General features: G+C 37.6%; 1 protein-coding gene across 1 annotated transcript; it reads right to left on the bottom strand.

The window, feature by feature from the left end:
- Window positions 1–930: 930 nt before the first annotated feature.
- LOC306754839 (6-phosphofructo-2-kinase/fructose-2,6-bisphosphatase 2-like) lies at window positions 931–15,913 on the bottom strand. Its single transcript, XM_079238929.1, has 16 exons — window positions 15,822–15,913; window positions 14,681–14,855; window positions 13,642–13,767; window positions 13,089–13,185; window positions 12,842–12,908; window positions 12,685–12,759; window positions 12,330–12,386; window positions 12,080–12,204; window positions 11,404–11,611; window positions 10,906–11,052; window positions 10,722–10,826; window positions 10,516–10,645; window positions 6,580–6,642; window positions 6,423–6,487; window positions 4,235–4,429; window positions 931–1,822 (listed from the first exon to the last, which is right to left on the bottom strand). The coding sequence occupies exons 2-16, from the start codon at window positions 14,811–14,813 to the stop codon at window positions 1,769–1,771; spliced, it is 1,647 nt and encodes a 548-aa protein (XP_079095055.1). The 5' UTR covers window positions 14,814–14,855; window positions 15,822–15,913; the 3' UTR covers window positions 931–1,768.
- Between the last annotated feature and the right edge of the window lie 1,031 nt (window positions 15,914–16,944).

Below are 16,944 nucleotides of genomic sequence, written 5' to 3'. Positions count from 1 at the left end.
TACTTAATCTATTCTGAATTAAGGCCATTGATGAATCGTTTCCACTTTCATGTATATTGAGCTATCTTTCCAGCTGTTCAGTCCCATTGCACCGTGTTCCTCCTCGGTGTGTTTTTGGGGTTTGCTCTATTATGTTTGCTTTGTGGGTTCCTGGTTACAGCTTGCTGGTTATTGACCAGCCCATCTTCACATTTCAGAGCCTATTTAACTTGTTGCTTTGATATTCTTGGCTTTACATGTTTTCTGTTCCGTGTCAACAGTGATGACACTTTGTGAATGAGCTGCTCTCTTCCAATGCCCCCTGTATGATATTAGCGCATGCTCTTTGATTTTGATGAATTTGTTATGAATGTGACCTCGAGTTGTTCTGGATGCCTGACTTTTTATTGCAGGTTTTTTGTTTTATGATCCAGTTGGTGCATCAGAGGAAGCTAGTTTGTTCATCAGTGTTTATAGTAAAAATAAAAGGTCATTTTTGAATCATTACAAAGGTCATAGGAAAACGTTGCACGTGTTCTGGATAACTTGTCAATTGCATTAAAAAAAGTTGCCAAACCAGCGACGTCTGTGGCGTCACCAGCTCATATAGAACAAAGACAAATGACTCCCCAGCTTGAGTTCAGCTCATGAGTTTAGGCTGAATAATCTCTCTCTCTCTCTCTCTCTCTCTCTCACACACACACACACACACACGTGCAACACATAAAATGATCTTATATGGTCAGAATGATCCTAAATACAGTGAGAATAAACATAAATCAATATAAAAGCAATGGAAAATTATTTTTATTCAATGAAATAATGTATACAATTACATTACATGGAAAATGTATCACCTACCCTTCAATTTAAGCAAAACCTGATTTTACATGTTTAAATTAACCAGATTAAAGGTCAAACAGGATTCTGTTCATTTTAAAAAAGGCACTTTTTTTTTTTATGGCCAATTGATTCTCAATACAAGTTGCTCTCATTCATTTGCAACTTTCTTTTCCTTAAAATAAGTTATTAAAACTCTGCTGATTGAAAGCTGCTGAACATTAAATGTTATTCAAACATGGAATATATCAAAACTCATTTTTAAACAAAAGGCAAAATAATTCACAAGTAAGAAATCTTTTATCACATAGGAAAGGAGTCACAGTAGCTCCTGCACTTTTTATAAGGCTAGACAGAACATTTAATTCATTTTTACAGCTTGTGCCTGTCTGCTGCGTACTAAAACAGTGTCATTTGTTTAAATTACCTTCACACTACTATAATTACTTCATCCTGTCAGATTACCAGAGGAAGGACACACATTGCCTGGGAATGTTTACAAAGAAAAGTTAAGGAATACAATCTGAGGACAAGTTAAGGCTGTACATGGCTTCCTTAAAGAGAGGAACTCTTTCATTAAAACTGAGGGTAATAAATTGATCCAACGCCCCAAAATCTCTACATGTCCTACAGCATGATGTGACAGTCGCCTGCTGTATGTCTGCTGCAAACCTCTGACACGATCCCAGACTGAAAGCTTGTCATTCCAAAGCAGCACGTTCATTCTTGTACATTCTACAACATACGTGACAGAAACATAAAATAACATATGAAGCTATACAGATACAGTGTGTGATGCAGTGCTGAACTTAATGTAGCTGGTCCTCCGGACTGGCGACGTACCCATGAGGAGAAATGTTTTAAACGTTAATGTGAAGGAGTGAGACAATGAGATGGAAGAAGCAGATGTTTAGCATGCGAAGACGAAGATACACCAGTTTGGCTCTTTTTAATTCTTCAGACATTCTTCTGCATCTGCAGGACCTAAACTGTTCATGGAGTCCTGCCAGGTGGAAGAGGAAGAGGGAAAGAAAGGGACAATATTATCAAAAACACCAAACCAAAAAAGGAGTGAGGCATTTGTTTTGACTGGCACCGGCTGAAGTGAGCTAATGCTGAACTGCTAAACAGTTTTAATCCAGACAGACACTCCTTCTGCTTCTTTCCACGTTTCCAAGTGCAGTCATATTAACAAAGGTCACTTTGTGGGCAACAGCGAAGGTAAATACGCTGGAAAAACATGTGGACTACATCCCAGCATATTCAACATGTTCATGGAGGGATTTTTAGTAAATGAAAACACTTCTGTATGCAGAGAGAAGCTAAATTCTTTGGTCCTACAAACTTAGGAGATATTTAGGTGGTTATAAGCCTTAACGTGCAATCAGATGAGTCAAAAACAAACATTTACTGAGCAACCAATCAGTAGGAAGTTGTTTAAACGTCATCTGGTTGAGCAGTTTAACACGGTGGATGATGCTGTTGTTTATCTGTTGATTTTATTAAATAGATGTTTTTTACAGGAATAAGTCTCAGATGATTTAAATGAAAATTGTGTTTGTGTAAAAACCAGACCAGGTATTTAATAGCATTCAGACTAACTGATAAAACACAGTTTAGAGAGGGAGAAAAGGAGAAAATGTGCATTAAAATAAACTGAATGTATGACAGAAGTTCTGGCTGATCCATAAAACCAGACGTTGTGTGGTGTTTGCAGCGTTTAGCAACACAGAAGTTCTGCTTTGAGAATCAGCAAAGGAAAACAGCCGAGTTCTTGTGGTTGGAGATAAACTAAATTCTTCAGTTGTGATTTTCCCATAAAGCGAGTGGCGCTGACCCTGAAGAAAAGTTCAACAGGTTTCAACAAACAGTTTTTTTGTGTTTAAAAAAAAAAAAAAAAAGATCAGGTTATGACTGAGAATTTTTTAAGCATGAAAGAGTTCTTCTGTGCTGTTTTTTTTTCTTTTTTGGTTTTTACCTCATGTTAGTGGTTACACTTTTTTGCAGGACGGATTACCTGCAGTTTCTTTAGTTTCTCACGCATTACTAATATTATAAACCAAGTTTGATCAGACCAGAAGAGAGCTGAATAGTAAAAATAAAATTAAATTAGTATTATTAGTATTATTCATCCATTTATTATTTATTAAACCACTTAGTCCGAGTCCTATCCCAGCAGTCTCTGGGCGAAAGGCAGGGTACACCCTGGACAGGTCGCCAGTCATTCACAGGGTCAGTATTAGTATTATTCTGTTGAAATAAGGAATAAGTCTACGTTAAATAAAGTCTATAAATGTTACAGAAATCAAATTGAATTAAATTAAATAAAAAAAATACAAATATAAAATAAAATAAGAAATATTTAGTGGAAGTGTAGTGATTAAAAAGAAAAAAAAAAAAAAACTCTTACAACAACTGAACAATCCAGTCGCCTGTAAAGAGTCTGACTTCGTTGTTTTTAATCGCTTCTCTGATTTTTGTTCCTTTAACATCCGTTTGGCAGAAAAAAACTTTTCGGTGAACAGAATGTCTATCATAAAATATTCATGGAGATAAATCTGCCAGATCAATTGCTACCTCTTGGTTTGGGTATTTAATACCTATCAAATTTTAATTATTTGACTTTTGTTTAGGAATGTTCCATACTAGTTGTTTTTTTTGTTTTTTTTTAACCAATGACAGATACCTGATTTTGTCCGTTCTTTATTTCTGATACCAATATTTTTGGAGTGAGTTGTGCCACACAAAAAAAACTATCAGGAAAACTATACATGACATGTTTTACATGTTATTTTGAATGAGATAAGACTTAGCTGAAGAGTTTGATATATAATATGTGCATGGTGTGTAATAGTTGTGTAAAAAAAAAAAAAATCCGATAATTTCTGATAATGCATTTTATCGTCGATAATATCGGACATCTCTACTATCATTACTCCATTACTATGTGGTCAACTTTCATCTCAACCATTTTTTCTAAAAAACAAACACTGATTCTTATTATTTTCCAAAAGGCAAGAAGAAGAACACAAAACATTGTTTTCTTGCTTCTTTCTTAGTGTGAATTTTAAAGGGTTTTGATCTTTCAGTCTTTTCAGTCGGAGAAGTGTGGTCGTTTAGCATGCTGACCATTCTCCAACCTGGACAGTATTGTGGTTGTTTTTTAATTCAATCAACCCTAAATTAGTCTAAATTCTGTGTTCAGATTGCAGTTTGTGTGACAGTGAGCCGGATTTTAGTGACACGTTAAAAAGTCCTGTTTAAGACAAACATGATTATCCCATCATCCCTTTCTTCATCATTTTCTTTATCTTAATCTCTTCAAACCATCTGTTAAATAATCTCATACCTACAGTCACAATGTCTTGTCTTTTTTTTTTTTTTTTTTTTTGGCTTTTTTCTAAATGTCACTGACCTCACTTTGGTGCAATTCAGCCCCCTTAGATGCCTCAGAGAACTGCATGCTGGGTAAAGTGGGAGCCCGGAACGTTGGGTTTTGTGAAGGGTTGTCCACGCTGTAAAGGCGAGGTCGTTTAATTTGGTCCTGGCTGGACAGCGGGGTGAAACTGTTCCTACGGAGGAAAGGTGGCCGCATGGTCCTAGCTTTATTCTGGTTGGAGAAAACCACAGACAAAGTGGGTGGATGAGCAAATGTTTTTATTAAAACAATAAAAAAAAAAAAAAAAACACCTCTGCATGGAATTACTGCCTCACATGTGCAAAGCTGGGAGAAAGCAAAGACATATAAACAGATACTGAGCGAAAAAACCAGAAATAGAAGCTTTGTTATGCTGGGCACAGCACAGGATATTCCTCATCCCAGTTAACAAGAAGTTTCTCAGTTAATGTGTTTGTGTGTTCACACCCACTCTGTCTAAAACGAACATTTATCAGCCAATCAGCACAAACTGCAGGCAAGGAGCCGATATGGAGCTTTACTGATGAGGAAATTAAGACAAAAGGCGCTCTGAGTGTGTCGGAGGAATGATTTCTTTTACTGAGGCTGCAGGAAGGAAATACATGTTTATAAAATCCCTTCTGATAAATTTTCCTGGCTTCATTTGTTTACTTTCTTTTTTTTTTTTAAATTGATTGCATTTGTTCTATTGTGGGTTTTTTTTTTTTTTTTTTGGTAAATAAGCAAACAAAATAAGTTTAGTTAATATAAATGTTTTAAAGTGTGCAATAATTTTATTTAATACAGTTTAAAAAATAATATATCTGAGGACATCATGAAATATGGGAAACTGTAATTGTTTATAACCAAATCATGGTTTTAATTGCAAGTGAAAAATAATTATCAGGTAGACCACAATGCAAACAAGCATTATTACAGATGTTCAGCACATTCAGCTGCTCAACAAGAGCATTTCTCTTCAACGTTCCCTTCACTGACAGATGGAGAAGACAGATTTGTCACATAATTGATCTGAAGCACTTGAGAAAAGGCTCTTTATTTGGAATAAAAAAAATCAATCATTCTCTTGCGAAGAGTTGTGTAACAGATAGATGTGAACCTCCCTGAAAGCAGATGATTTACATATTTCATGAGAACTGTTCTGAGACATTTGGCGTGACTGACTGGACTTTTCTGTCCATTCTTTTCATGTTTGGGTCTTAAGGGTTAAAAAAAAAAAAAAAAACCTCCACACACACACACTCAAGGAACAGGTACACAGATTTTGACAACTTCAGATAGAAGTTGTAGTAGATAGGCAAGCTGATGTTTACAGATCAGATATAAATAATCATCTTTTGATCGAGTTCTAGGCAAGAATTTGCATGTGAGTGCATTTCCCAGAATGCTTTGCTGTTTCTTGGAAATTCTGTTACATTCTAAAAATTTATCCTAAATAATATTTATATCTTTTTGGCTTGTAAATAACCTCGCAGATTTCATATAAATAAGCTTAAACCTGCATGCAACAGCGAGCACAGATCCATTTTCGTCTGCATATGAGACACAGCCCTCACCCAGCCGTTCAGACTTCCATGATCAGATATTCTGAATTTTTTTGCTTTCATTTGAAGTTTGAAAAGAAAAAAAAAAAAAGTATTTCATTGGATTCAAATTGACACACGTTAGGTAATAAAACGATGAATTAAAGTCACAAAACAGAAGCAGTCAATAAAAGATTTCTATGGCCGGCTCTTACATTAAAACTTAACACAGATAAACACATTGATGCAGCCAGACTGGTAGCTGCTGGAAGCTTCCCAGCTTGAGTAAAGTGATGTGTTTTGCTGTGAAAAATAGATTTAATTTAACTGAATAAAACTTTCATCTACTGATGAAGTTCTAAGGATTGTTGTTTACTGGGTTTGGGTCTGAGGCTGGTTGAGTGGGCGTTCAGTAGACATGGTTAAAACAAGATTTAGTGAGTAGATAAAGCAAGCTGCCTGGAGGGTGGATACTTGGCGTCTTAAAGCAGGATGAAAAAACAGCAGGCTGTAATTTTGGTTTGAATTCCTGTGAACAGTTCTGGTCCACACTCTGTCCTGTCATGACAGGCTGGAAAGCAGCGGTGCGCACATATCAAACTGATAAAGGATGGCAAACAACTTTAAGAAACACTCCATGAAATCAGGTTTTAGAAACTTACAAAGGGTCTGTTCCTGTGAGTGTTGACAGCCTCCACCTTCAAGTCAAACATGTCCACTTTACAACCTAACAGAGAGAGTCGGGGTGAGCATGCATCACAACAAGCAAACAAAAATAAAGGGATGTGTTGGGTTGTCTTGTGGGGACGGCTGACTCACCATAAGCTACAGGGGTGAGTTTGAGGACGGTGTGCAGGGGGCACTTCATGTAGGGTAGATCATCTAAAGCAAATTAAAAGTGAAGAATTACAGAGTAAAGCTAAATAAATATTATTATTTTCCCCTTAGCTTGAAGGCACACCCACGGGCAGCTCCAACTCGTACGCAGCGCTGCTGGAGCTGCACTTATGTGTGGTGGGTGGAAGCACATTTAAACACACTGTGCTGACACTTTGAACAGCTCATCACACACACCACTTCCTCTGTTGACCGATGACATCCTCCGTCTGCACATTTAAAATTATTATGGTTTTGATTTTTAAACAGGATTTTCCAGCATCACCACCCTGTTAATGTTCTGCAGATTTATGTCGGACTCATGTTGGTGCCGTTAGAGAGGATGCGGGGACATGGAGGTGGAGGCGTGTGCCGCTTCACACACAACAGTCTTGACAGGATAATGTGCACACCTGCAAGGAAACTCTTACCTAAAAGTATAAGTCTACAGAGGAAGGAAATAATGGAGAAACTGATGGTGAAATGAAGCTAAATCCAATGAGAAAACATGGCAGAGAATTTACCATCGGATCAGCTGACCAAAAAGTGGGCCTTCCCTGCTCTTACAACATACAGTGTTTGCTCTGTTCCATGTCACTTCCAGACGTCCTCCCAGCTCAGCACAGAGAGCTTTTCTTCTCCAAATATAGAAATTCAGAATTCTAACTGCGTAGGTGCTGAATCTCCGCTTATCTACTTCCTCCCAGGCCTGAACGACCTACGCAAACAAGCCACAGATGCACAGAAATGAATGACTTCTCTCTTTACATGAGAATATTTATATGAACTATTAATCTTCATGTAAATTAAAACATCGAGTTAATTGTCTGGCTTGATTTTTTTTACATTTAGTTCCTTTCCCCTTGACCATGTTAACTAGAAGGACTGGATTCAATGATGGAAAATGCACTAAATCAGCTAAATCATTACAATTGACATCGTCACCTGAGGCTAAGGTAAAAAACTTTCCTTAATACATCTGTAGTGTTAATTTAGGATTTTTAAATGATATCCCTGCATCTTCTGCATAATGCTGCGAGGTGAATGCACTGATGCAGCATGGAGGAAGCAAGAGGAGGGATTTATAACAAGAACATTTGCTGGAGGAGCTGCATGAGCACAGCATTATGGAGAAAGTTATTCTAACAGCACATCATTTTCCGCTTTTCTGCATACAGGCACTTTAAAAATGAATCATTTACGCTGTTTTATAAATGAAGCGCAAAGTTGGTTATTTTTACATTCTACACTGAAAGAAAGTTCAGTCCTGCTCTTTTCGTTAGGAGATCAGGAAGCAGCGGTCATCTAGCTGGAGGACATCTGGATGACTCCTAAAGAACCTAACCTGTCTGCAAGACTAAAACATGGAGGGGTAGTTTTTCCTCCTTGATCTTCTTTTGTTTGTACTGAACTGATCGGGACACGTGGCCATCATCCCCGTCATCTGGTTCAGCCAGAGGTCTGTTCCTTTAAAAAGAGAACTTTTCCCTCCTTATCTGCCAAAATGACGCTCAACAGGGATAACTGAGTTACTTTGTTATAAAGTTTGGATGTTGTGGCGCGACATAAAAGAAATCTTCCACTGGGATAAAGAGATGTCACTATTTAGGTTTAATATCTGGAAATAATTTTACATATCAAACGCTGTAAGGATTGATTGTCTGTTAGTATGATGTATTCATGCTTGCTCTTTAGTTATCAGATGTTGATGAGTGTCGTTCATTCTAAACTTGATAAACAATGATTATAGAAAGTAACAGGAAACCTGCTTTTCTTTTACTTCTGGAGCTTTGACGAAAAGTTTCATCTCTGTCCACACATTTGACATAAAACATGTCCACAAAAAGGGGACAAACTGAGATCCATCAGTGATATTTACGAGCAGATTTCTCATGAAGAATCACAGGAAGTTTGCAGCTCCATAATCGCTTTTTATTTGATATGTTTCCTGTTAACACAGTCACTGTTTTTCTTCTTCAGTCTATATCCATTATGGAACCACTTAAAGCACAGATGAACCTGATTTAACTTGTGTTTCTCATTTACATGATAGGCCTGATAGTCTTCAGATAATCATTTAAAATAAGTCATCTTTCAAACCACCAGCTTTATTGACTCTTTATAATAACTTACAACTAACAAAACCGTTGATGTTCTCTTGGTTTTTATGCATCATGGTGAAACCATCAGAGTTCATACACCTACGTAACAGTGCTAAATGCTCGATAGCGACATAAATGATGAAATCTTCTGATACTGAGTTTGCAGAGTCGAGCTCTTTGTTGTCATTTTAGTGACCCTGTCCTTGAGAGAAGGACATCTTTCCTTTTCTAAACATTTAACTTTTGATTTTAAAGTTCACGGTCAGAAACTGGTAGCTCCAATTTGTTGACAAATGTTTCTATTGTAAATATTCAATATTTGTGAAATCCTTAAAAGTTGCAAAAAAAAGAAACTTGTGGCAGTAGTTGAATTCTTTAAATGACATCTGCATGGTTCAGTTTCCAAAATGCTTTTTCATCATCTTAAATTTGGTATCTTTTGGCTAATGCTGTGTGTTAGCACTGGACATGTTAGCAGTGCCACAGGCTTAACTACCTGCTAATTTCTTTTGTACAGATCAAGCATACAGGTAAGCCAGCATTGTTGAATCAGTCCACACAGAATAACAGTTTCCCTCTAACACCAGTGAAGAAGGGCTCAAGCTGCAGCTTGTTGGAGCCTGGTTTAAAGAAATCCCTTAATGTTTTAAAATGCCTTGGATTTTAACTCTTTTTTTCATTTGTAAACTCATGAACTATTAATATCCAAATTAGCTGTGCCTCTATCACCGCTGCTCCCAGACCTGCAGCTGCTGTTTCGAGACCCAGACCACTGTTGGTGTGACTTGTTCCTTTGGTTTGTTATTTCTGCCTGTCAGGATCACTGCTGTTCTGCAGTTTGTAGGTGAAAAAACAGTGGCATGACCTTTTTATTGGGTTGTTTTTTTAAAACCATAATAAACACCACATGGACACGCTTTATCTTATTGGAGCGGATATCTAGCCCTGTGCATTAAATGTAGAAAATACCCTTAACCTGCTGGTAACGGCCTCCTTACTGGACGCCATATGCTGCTGTTACAACTGCCCTATTCTTAGATACTCTTTACATCAGCCTGGAGCTTAGAGTAAAACAACACCTGGCAGGCAGACAAAACATCCACTGAGGATTAGCCTTCATGTCACAGGTTAGGGTTACTAACAGCAGAGGCTTTGCTGATGTCTAGAAAATAACTAAATGAAACTGATAAATGAGGTATTTGTGATCTGAGAACAGTGAAGCATCCTGTGAAGTTTATTGTGCAATAGAAGGATTTCTATTAAAACTTCTACTAAAACTAAATGTTCAGTTCATTTCACACAAAATCAGTTTACAGCAGGGGTGTCCTGCTCCAGTCCTCGACGGCCGCAATCATGCAGGTTTTCCACATATTCTTGTTCCAATAAACCCGACTTAAATGAATCAGTGACTGTGCAGAACTTCATTGGCAGTTGGATCTGATTACTCTGAGCCCGACGTGTCGGAAAAGGGATGCATTGAAAACCTGCAGGACATCAGCCCGCGACTGACTTTGGTCACCCCCGGTGACCTGTCTGCATTTTTTTCTGTTGTGGATCTGCCCAGTTGACTGTGCCTGTACCATTTTCCTTCAGGTGAGGGTTATAAAAGCAGGTTCTTCTGTGTCAGGATGGTCTTGCACTAACACCAAAGAATTCTGAATTTCTCTCTAGTTTCTAAACCTTTTATACATTCGAATGTTACTCTTTCTATTTCTCCAAGTTTTACACACACAGCACAAACAAACAGCAGTGGACGGTGTGTCATGTTTCTGTGCACCTGCACTCTTGTCCAGGAAATAGGCGAGCAAACAGCGCATGACGGCCTGATGACAAATGACCAGAACGTTGCCTTGTCGCTCCAGCTCCATGATAACCGGCTCTAGCCGCTGAACCAGGTCTTGGTAAGACTGGAGAGAGGAAAATGATGCATTTAATGAAAATAAACAACACCAATCATTTATAGAGGGGAGTTTAAAGTCTTACCTCTCCTCCAGGGTAGCGGTAATGATACTTGTCCTGATCTCTCATAGCAAACTCCTCCGGATACTTTTCCTCAATCATCTTATAGGTCATATCTTCACACACTCCCTGAAACAGGAAGCAGTAACAGTGACCGTCTTCCCCTTTTGACTTAATATTATTGCTGTTTAGAAAGTAATATACATACAGCATCAATTTCATTAAGTATCTTCCACTGCTCATAGGGAACACCCAGCTCCTCGGCTGTCTGGATGGTGCGCCTCATCTGGCTGGTCCAAACTTTCAAGTCTGACAGTCGGTGCTCTTCTACGAAGCCCCTCAGTGCTGTAGCAAACTGTTGAAGATGAGATGAAAAGAAACTAAACAAATCAGAAAAAAAGCTCTCAGACTGGCAACTAAACACGTCAGAGTTGACATGGGGAATTAAATTAAGCAAACTTCCCATAGCAACTACAAACTATGATGCTTTCAGATGTAAATGGATTCGCTTGAACTAAATGATATATCAAATAAATATTCATACATTTTTTTAAACATTTGGTTTTATAATTGTTGAGTTGCTGACACGTCAAGCCACCTCTGTTAACATCTGTTTATTAAAAAAAAAAAAAAAACAGAGTATGACTTCTTCACAATCGCATCTTTCTGCAAGACAGACATAGAAACACATAAACTGATAAAGCACCTGCTTCCCTCTCTCTGACAGCTCAGAGTCACCTCCAATCCGTCCTTCCACGTTGTAAAGGCTCTCTCCGTGCCGACAGAGGTAGATGGAGTGGGAGTGTACGGTGATATTCATGAGGTAGTAAACTATCTTACTTTGAATGTAGTCCTGAACCCTGTTGACCAAGAATCGGCGGCCAACATTGATAATCTGGATGAAGGACATGTTCCTGCAGGCCAGAGTGGAAAGATACCTTCAATTATAAACATTTACGCCACCAAAACCAGGAAAAGACACTCAAGGATAGAGTGGAGATATGTACTTTCTGTGTAGTCTAAATACCTCATGAATTAGTGTCAACAGTTTCTTCACAAGTAAATATGGGTGAAAGGCAGAAAAAATGTTGACTACCACTCATCCTCGTCATGACTGCAAACTTATAGACAATACAAGCTTTTTACTTCACGCAAAGCACCAGCATTTAACATAGATGGGATGAGCTTAGAAAGGAGACACATTTGAACTGTTTGAGTCTTTGATTTGCTTTTAATTAAAAATGAGCTCCTGTTTCCACCTGCTGGTCTGTTTCTGCAAGTACACATTATTTTGTCCACGTTTACATAAATGTCACAGCCTCCTGTCACAGAAACGTTCCAAATGAGCTGCATCTTAGAGTTCTTTCATAATAACCCCTTACTTGTCGTGGTTGTCTGGATCTAAAGGTTGGTAGGTCACTTTATAACACTCAATTCTCTTCAGAAAATCCTCCATGACACTTTCCCTGTCCCTCTCTGGGTAATCTGGACTGGAAACCTTCACATCCTTTAAGAAACAGACATTTGCAGAGATGACTTATCACACATTGGTAACGATTTCAACATATGTGGAGAATTAAACAAAAAAAAAACAACAAAAAAAAAACAACTTTATATAATAGTTAAACATACCATAATGTTTTCAGCAATGACATCTGGATCATCACATATCGACTCGACAAAAAACACCTGAAAAATACATGAATAAAGAGATTCTTAATCATCTTAAATGTGTGCTTTTAGCTTAAATCTTAAACTAATAGTTACTAAATTATCAATTAATGAAAAACTTTCACTTAAGAAGGATGAAAATGTCTATTATTAAGGCATGTTTTACATGCCTACATGATGTTTGTTCAACGTAGATTGTGTTTAGCTTTAGGGAATGTATCATAAATAACCCTCTGACGATTTAATATATCAATTCAGCATCAAAAACGAAGTCTGACCAGAGAATGTTTCTTTAGTCATTCAGTGTAATTCTGACCTTGTATTCATTATTCCTTGCAAAACTGAGAATGAGTTCCCTCCTCTCTCTGGTGGTGTTGGTCGCATCGAAAACCTGAACAACATGCAGCTTAAGTCAAATGAACTTTACATTAGTTTACGAACAACAAATACACTAAACTTTACTTTGTGCTTACAGCGATCTGGCCTCCCTCCTCACCCAGATACACCTTGACGTCCTGCAGCGCCACCAGAGCGCACTGTCTGTGGAAACACAAGAAGTGCTTAGAAAAATAAAAGGCTTTTGCTTTGTATAATCTTCAGGACGTGTTCAATAATAGCTGGATACACTCCAGATGAAAAGATCTACAGGAAGAAGAACAATAGGTTGTTCTAGAGGTCGACGACAGCATGACAGGTTCATGTTGTGAAGATCTTTCTTACTTCCTAGTCTTCATTGCTTCTTTGTTGTCGTGTCTGAAGAAGTCATAGGACTTGTAAGACTTCACTGCTTCCCTCCTATAAACGCCAAGATTAAAGACTGCAAAGAATCAAGGGAAACAGGGCGAAAGAGGAAAAAGCAGACAGTGGTCATAACCTCTGCAGAGACAGTGACCTTTATTTCAACTACATCTGTCACACCCATTTCGTGGCTTCCTTATAGTTGTAAACAAAAGAGTACAACTATAAACAAAGCGGTACAATTAGGAGATGGGGGCTAAATACAAACCCAAACTGAATCATTTTTGCTTTAAGCACAGACTTCAACTAGTCCTGTTGAAATCATACATTGTCATAGGAAAAATGTATCAACCTGGACATGAACATCTTAATGTGCCTTCTAAAAAGAATCATTAAAAAGTGTGTTCTCACAAAGAAATCTTTATATGGCTGGGATATGTTTCTCGTTTTTGTTTATTTCCTTTTATGTAGAATATGCAGACAGACCAAATCCTATTATATGCATGAAGTTAAAACATGCTTCCTCTATACTGACCTTTTGTTGGAACTCCAATCCAGTTGAGGTAGCGTGTTAGCTTCTTGGACATGTAGGTTTTCCCCCTGGCAGGCAAGCCAATCATCACTATCATAGTTGGAGAATTGGTCATGTAGGAGGCCCAAGCTGCACACAAAACATCCATGAAGACAAACTGGATGACACTTCAACAAGATTCCAGTTTTTAAGCATGCCAGTACTTTTTCTGCTAAATCAAGCCTCTGGAAAAGTCCATGTTGAATTAAAATAGGATTCATAAAGAACTGCAAAAGTGCACAGTAAATATACTTCTTAAGCAATGGGGGAGTCCTGTGTTATAGTGCAATTCCATTACTGCAGTATCCACTGGTTAGTTAATATCTATAACATATCTGTCATGTCTTGCCAGTAGATTAATGTTTGTCCAAGTTCAGCTGCTCAGAAACTCGGTTTTGTGCTCCCTGTCTAACTTTCAGGGCTTGAACGTGGAATGGAAAACATTCAGGTTAGTATTCTTAGAAAACAGTTCAGGAGAAGATAAACCTTTCAAAACAAAGAGTTGGCAAGAACAGACCTGACTCTACTTCTCAGAACAGAGATTCCTCGACTCATAAAATGGGAATTATTAAATGCCAAAGTCCTTTAAAAAGAATTTCAGACACATTACTGATGATAATAATAATTATTTTAAAAAAGAACTAAAATTTTTTTTTAAATGAATCATCACAAATTAATGACACATTCTTATTTTAACACGACAACCTTTCTGGAGGAATGCAGCTGTACATGCCTTTACACATACAGACACACGTGTACATACCAGTAGTGTACAAGACAGAAGGTGCGTCTAAGTTGAAATTTAATAATCTCTGCTTGTCATTAATGTTTTTCCAGTAACTCTTGGTCCACAGTTCCGCTTTTAAAACTACTGATTAATTTAAGTGTATAACTAATAATAATGCAACAGTTGTGGTCCAATGATGAATATATGGCAGATGAAAGACTTATCTTTCACATTCAAAATGTAGAAAGACTGGGGGAGGGAGGGCTCGATACCTACAGCACTTCTTCTCATTGGCTCGTGGATCCATTCGTTTGGCTTCAGATGAGCTGCCTGAAGGAGCCGCAGGTTTCTGCTGCCTAGCAGCCATAGCAGGCCTGATCTGCTGTCCTATCACGGCCGGTTTGTGCATGTCAGGTCACAGGGAACTTTGGCATAACATGTCAGGGTTTACCTGGTGACAGCAGATTGACACCGCGTGCATACAGTCAGATTAAAATGTGAGCTGTTAAAACTAGAAAAAGTTACTGGAAACACTGAGGATCAAACATAAACAGTGCAAACAAAGAAATCCTGCAGAACCAATTATCAAATAAGGTCAAAATATCTGAGCTACAAAGTCAGTATGATATGCCTCAGATAACAGGTAATAATTTAGTTCCTTTTTTGTTTGTTTCTTTATTATCTTTAGTGTAAATGATTAAATATTTGGTCCAAAGTTAAAAGCTGACCTGCTCAGTAAGTTGTCTTATTTTCTTAGACTAAAATATTAACACAAATGTGCAGTTAAACAACAATGAGTACTAAGGCAAAACATATTCAAATAAAATAAAATAATGGAAAAAAAAAAAAAAAAAAAAAAAACCCCAAAAAAACCCAACAACACCAAAGTAAATGTTTATAAGAGTATATAAATCCGCTTACTTACTAGCATTTTAACTCAATCAGTTCAACAATTTTCTGATGATAAATCCACTGCTGGATTTGATATTATGTAAATGCAATGAATAATTTGCTCAATTGATGTTTATATGAAAAACTATTTGTTTGACTTTACTTTAAATAACCAAACCCCAACATATCCTCTTTTTGGCAGGTTTATGGATGCTTGCTTGCTAGCTTCAAATCCCAAGCTAAACGCATGAAGCAGGTCTAAATAACAACTAAAGCCTTAGTGTTGGACAGATGTAACATTACATTAATATATAACCCCTGTATGATAATCAGGCTGAAAGCAGAAGTTGAACCTCTGCGTCAACCTGTAACATAATGTAATGTAGAACTGTAGCTGCTAGACTGAAGCGCAACTTTATTACTTTTGGTTTTACTTTACTAACAACCCGGTTGTAAAGGAATTCTGCTGTAGAAAAACTTCAATAAAGACACGTAAAAAAAAAAAAAAAAGATAATAAAAACGTACCAAAGCGGGTGCAGGTGTCAGAGATATCCGGGATTTTTTCTTTGCTGCAGTGATGTTATCAGTGGACCTGTACCGCCGCCGGTGACGTCACTTTATCTTTAGCTCCGCCTCATTCTCTGTCGTTTGCCACCGGAAATGCAACGCTGCTGTCAAAATAGTAGTTCCGGCCTTTTTTTTTTTTCTTTTTTTTCTTTTTACAAAATAAAACCTCTTTCAGGTGGCTTGAGAAAACTGAAACAGTAAATAAGTAAAGGGGAAAAAAAACCCATGTACACTTACTTCTGTAAAAATACATTTGTATTTATCATATTAGGTGCCCAAATAATACAAATCGTATTTGAAATCTTGCTTAAACTGGGAAAATAAATATAGGGTACAGTAAATCCATAATTTAAATTTGCACAAAAAAAGAAAAGAATCTCGAAAATGTTTGAGTATGTGAAATTAATTTGACAATTTATCTACCACTGAAAGAGGGTCTGGCTGTTGTTAAGACCTACCATAATAAAAGCCTTCAGGAGGTGCTGTGATCTGTAAATATGACATGATTAGATGCTGGAGACATAATCCTGGTGAACATGCACATTTAAGCACCAGCAAGTCTAGGGAATTTCAGCTTTATGAAGCAAAGATGCACTGGATAGCTGGTGGATTATGGACTCTTCGTGATCTTTACTTTGACCTTACGTAAAGGTCAGTGTGTCTACATTGTATGGCTTAAATGACATTAACATGTGGTTTGTGAAAATCTAATAACATCATCACCTAAATAAATATAGTGCTTTAACAACATCAGTGCCTTGAGAGGTGATATCCCTTAAATAACACAGCCTGGTTGTTGAGATTTGTGCCTTCTGAGCCACAATAGCATTAGAGACCTCAGAAGCAGTCAGTCCTCCAGGGAAGAAAAATGCTGGAGTGGAGTGGAGGAACAAACAAAAGAACATACACTGACCAGCTAAAACATTAAAGGACTTATTACAGGGAATGTGTGCAACCTTACTACCGATACAGTGCCATGTCTATTCATTCCTTTATTTTAATGCAGGCTTCATCCAGCTGAGGGTTGTGGGTGGCAAGACTAGATCCCAACATGCGAGAGCAAGGGTACTCCCTGAACTAC

This window comes from Telmatherina bonti (genome assembly GCF_933228915.1).
Source record: "Telmatherina bonti genome assembly, chromosome: 4".
Taxonomy (NCBI): Eukaryota; Metazoa; Chordata; class Actinopteri; order Atheriniformes; family Telmatherinidae; genus Telmatherina; species Telmatherina bonti.
This window is presented reverse-complemented; position numbering and strand designations above follow the sequence as displayed.

What these genes read in the sequence shown, in the direction of transcription:
- LOC306754839 (XM_079238929.1), bottom strand. Translation starts at nt 14,813, where the DNA reads ATGCACAAACCGGCCGTGATAGGACAGCAGATCAGGCCTGCTATGGCT. An exon ending in TGTCAGAGAGAGGGAAGCAG is followed by an intron (nt 11,053 to 11,403) that starts GTGCTTTATCAG and finishes CATCTTCAACAG; the next exon opens with TTTGCTACAGCACTGAGGGG. An exon ending in TACTTAATGAAATTGATGCT is followed by an intron (nt 10,827 to 10,905) that starts GTATGTATATTA and finishes TTCCTGTTTCAG; the next exon opens with GGAGTGTGTGAAGATATGAC.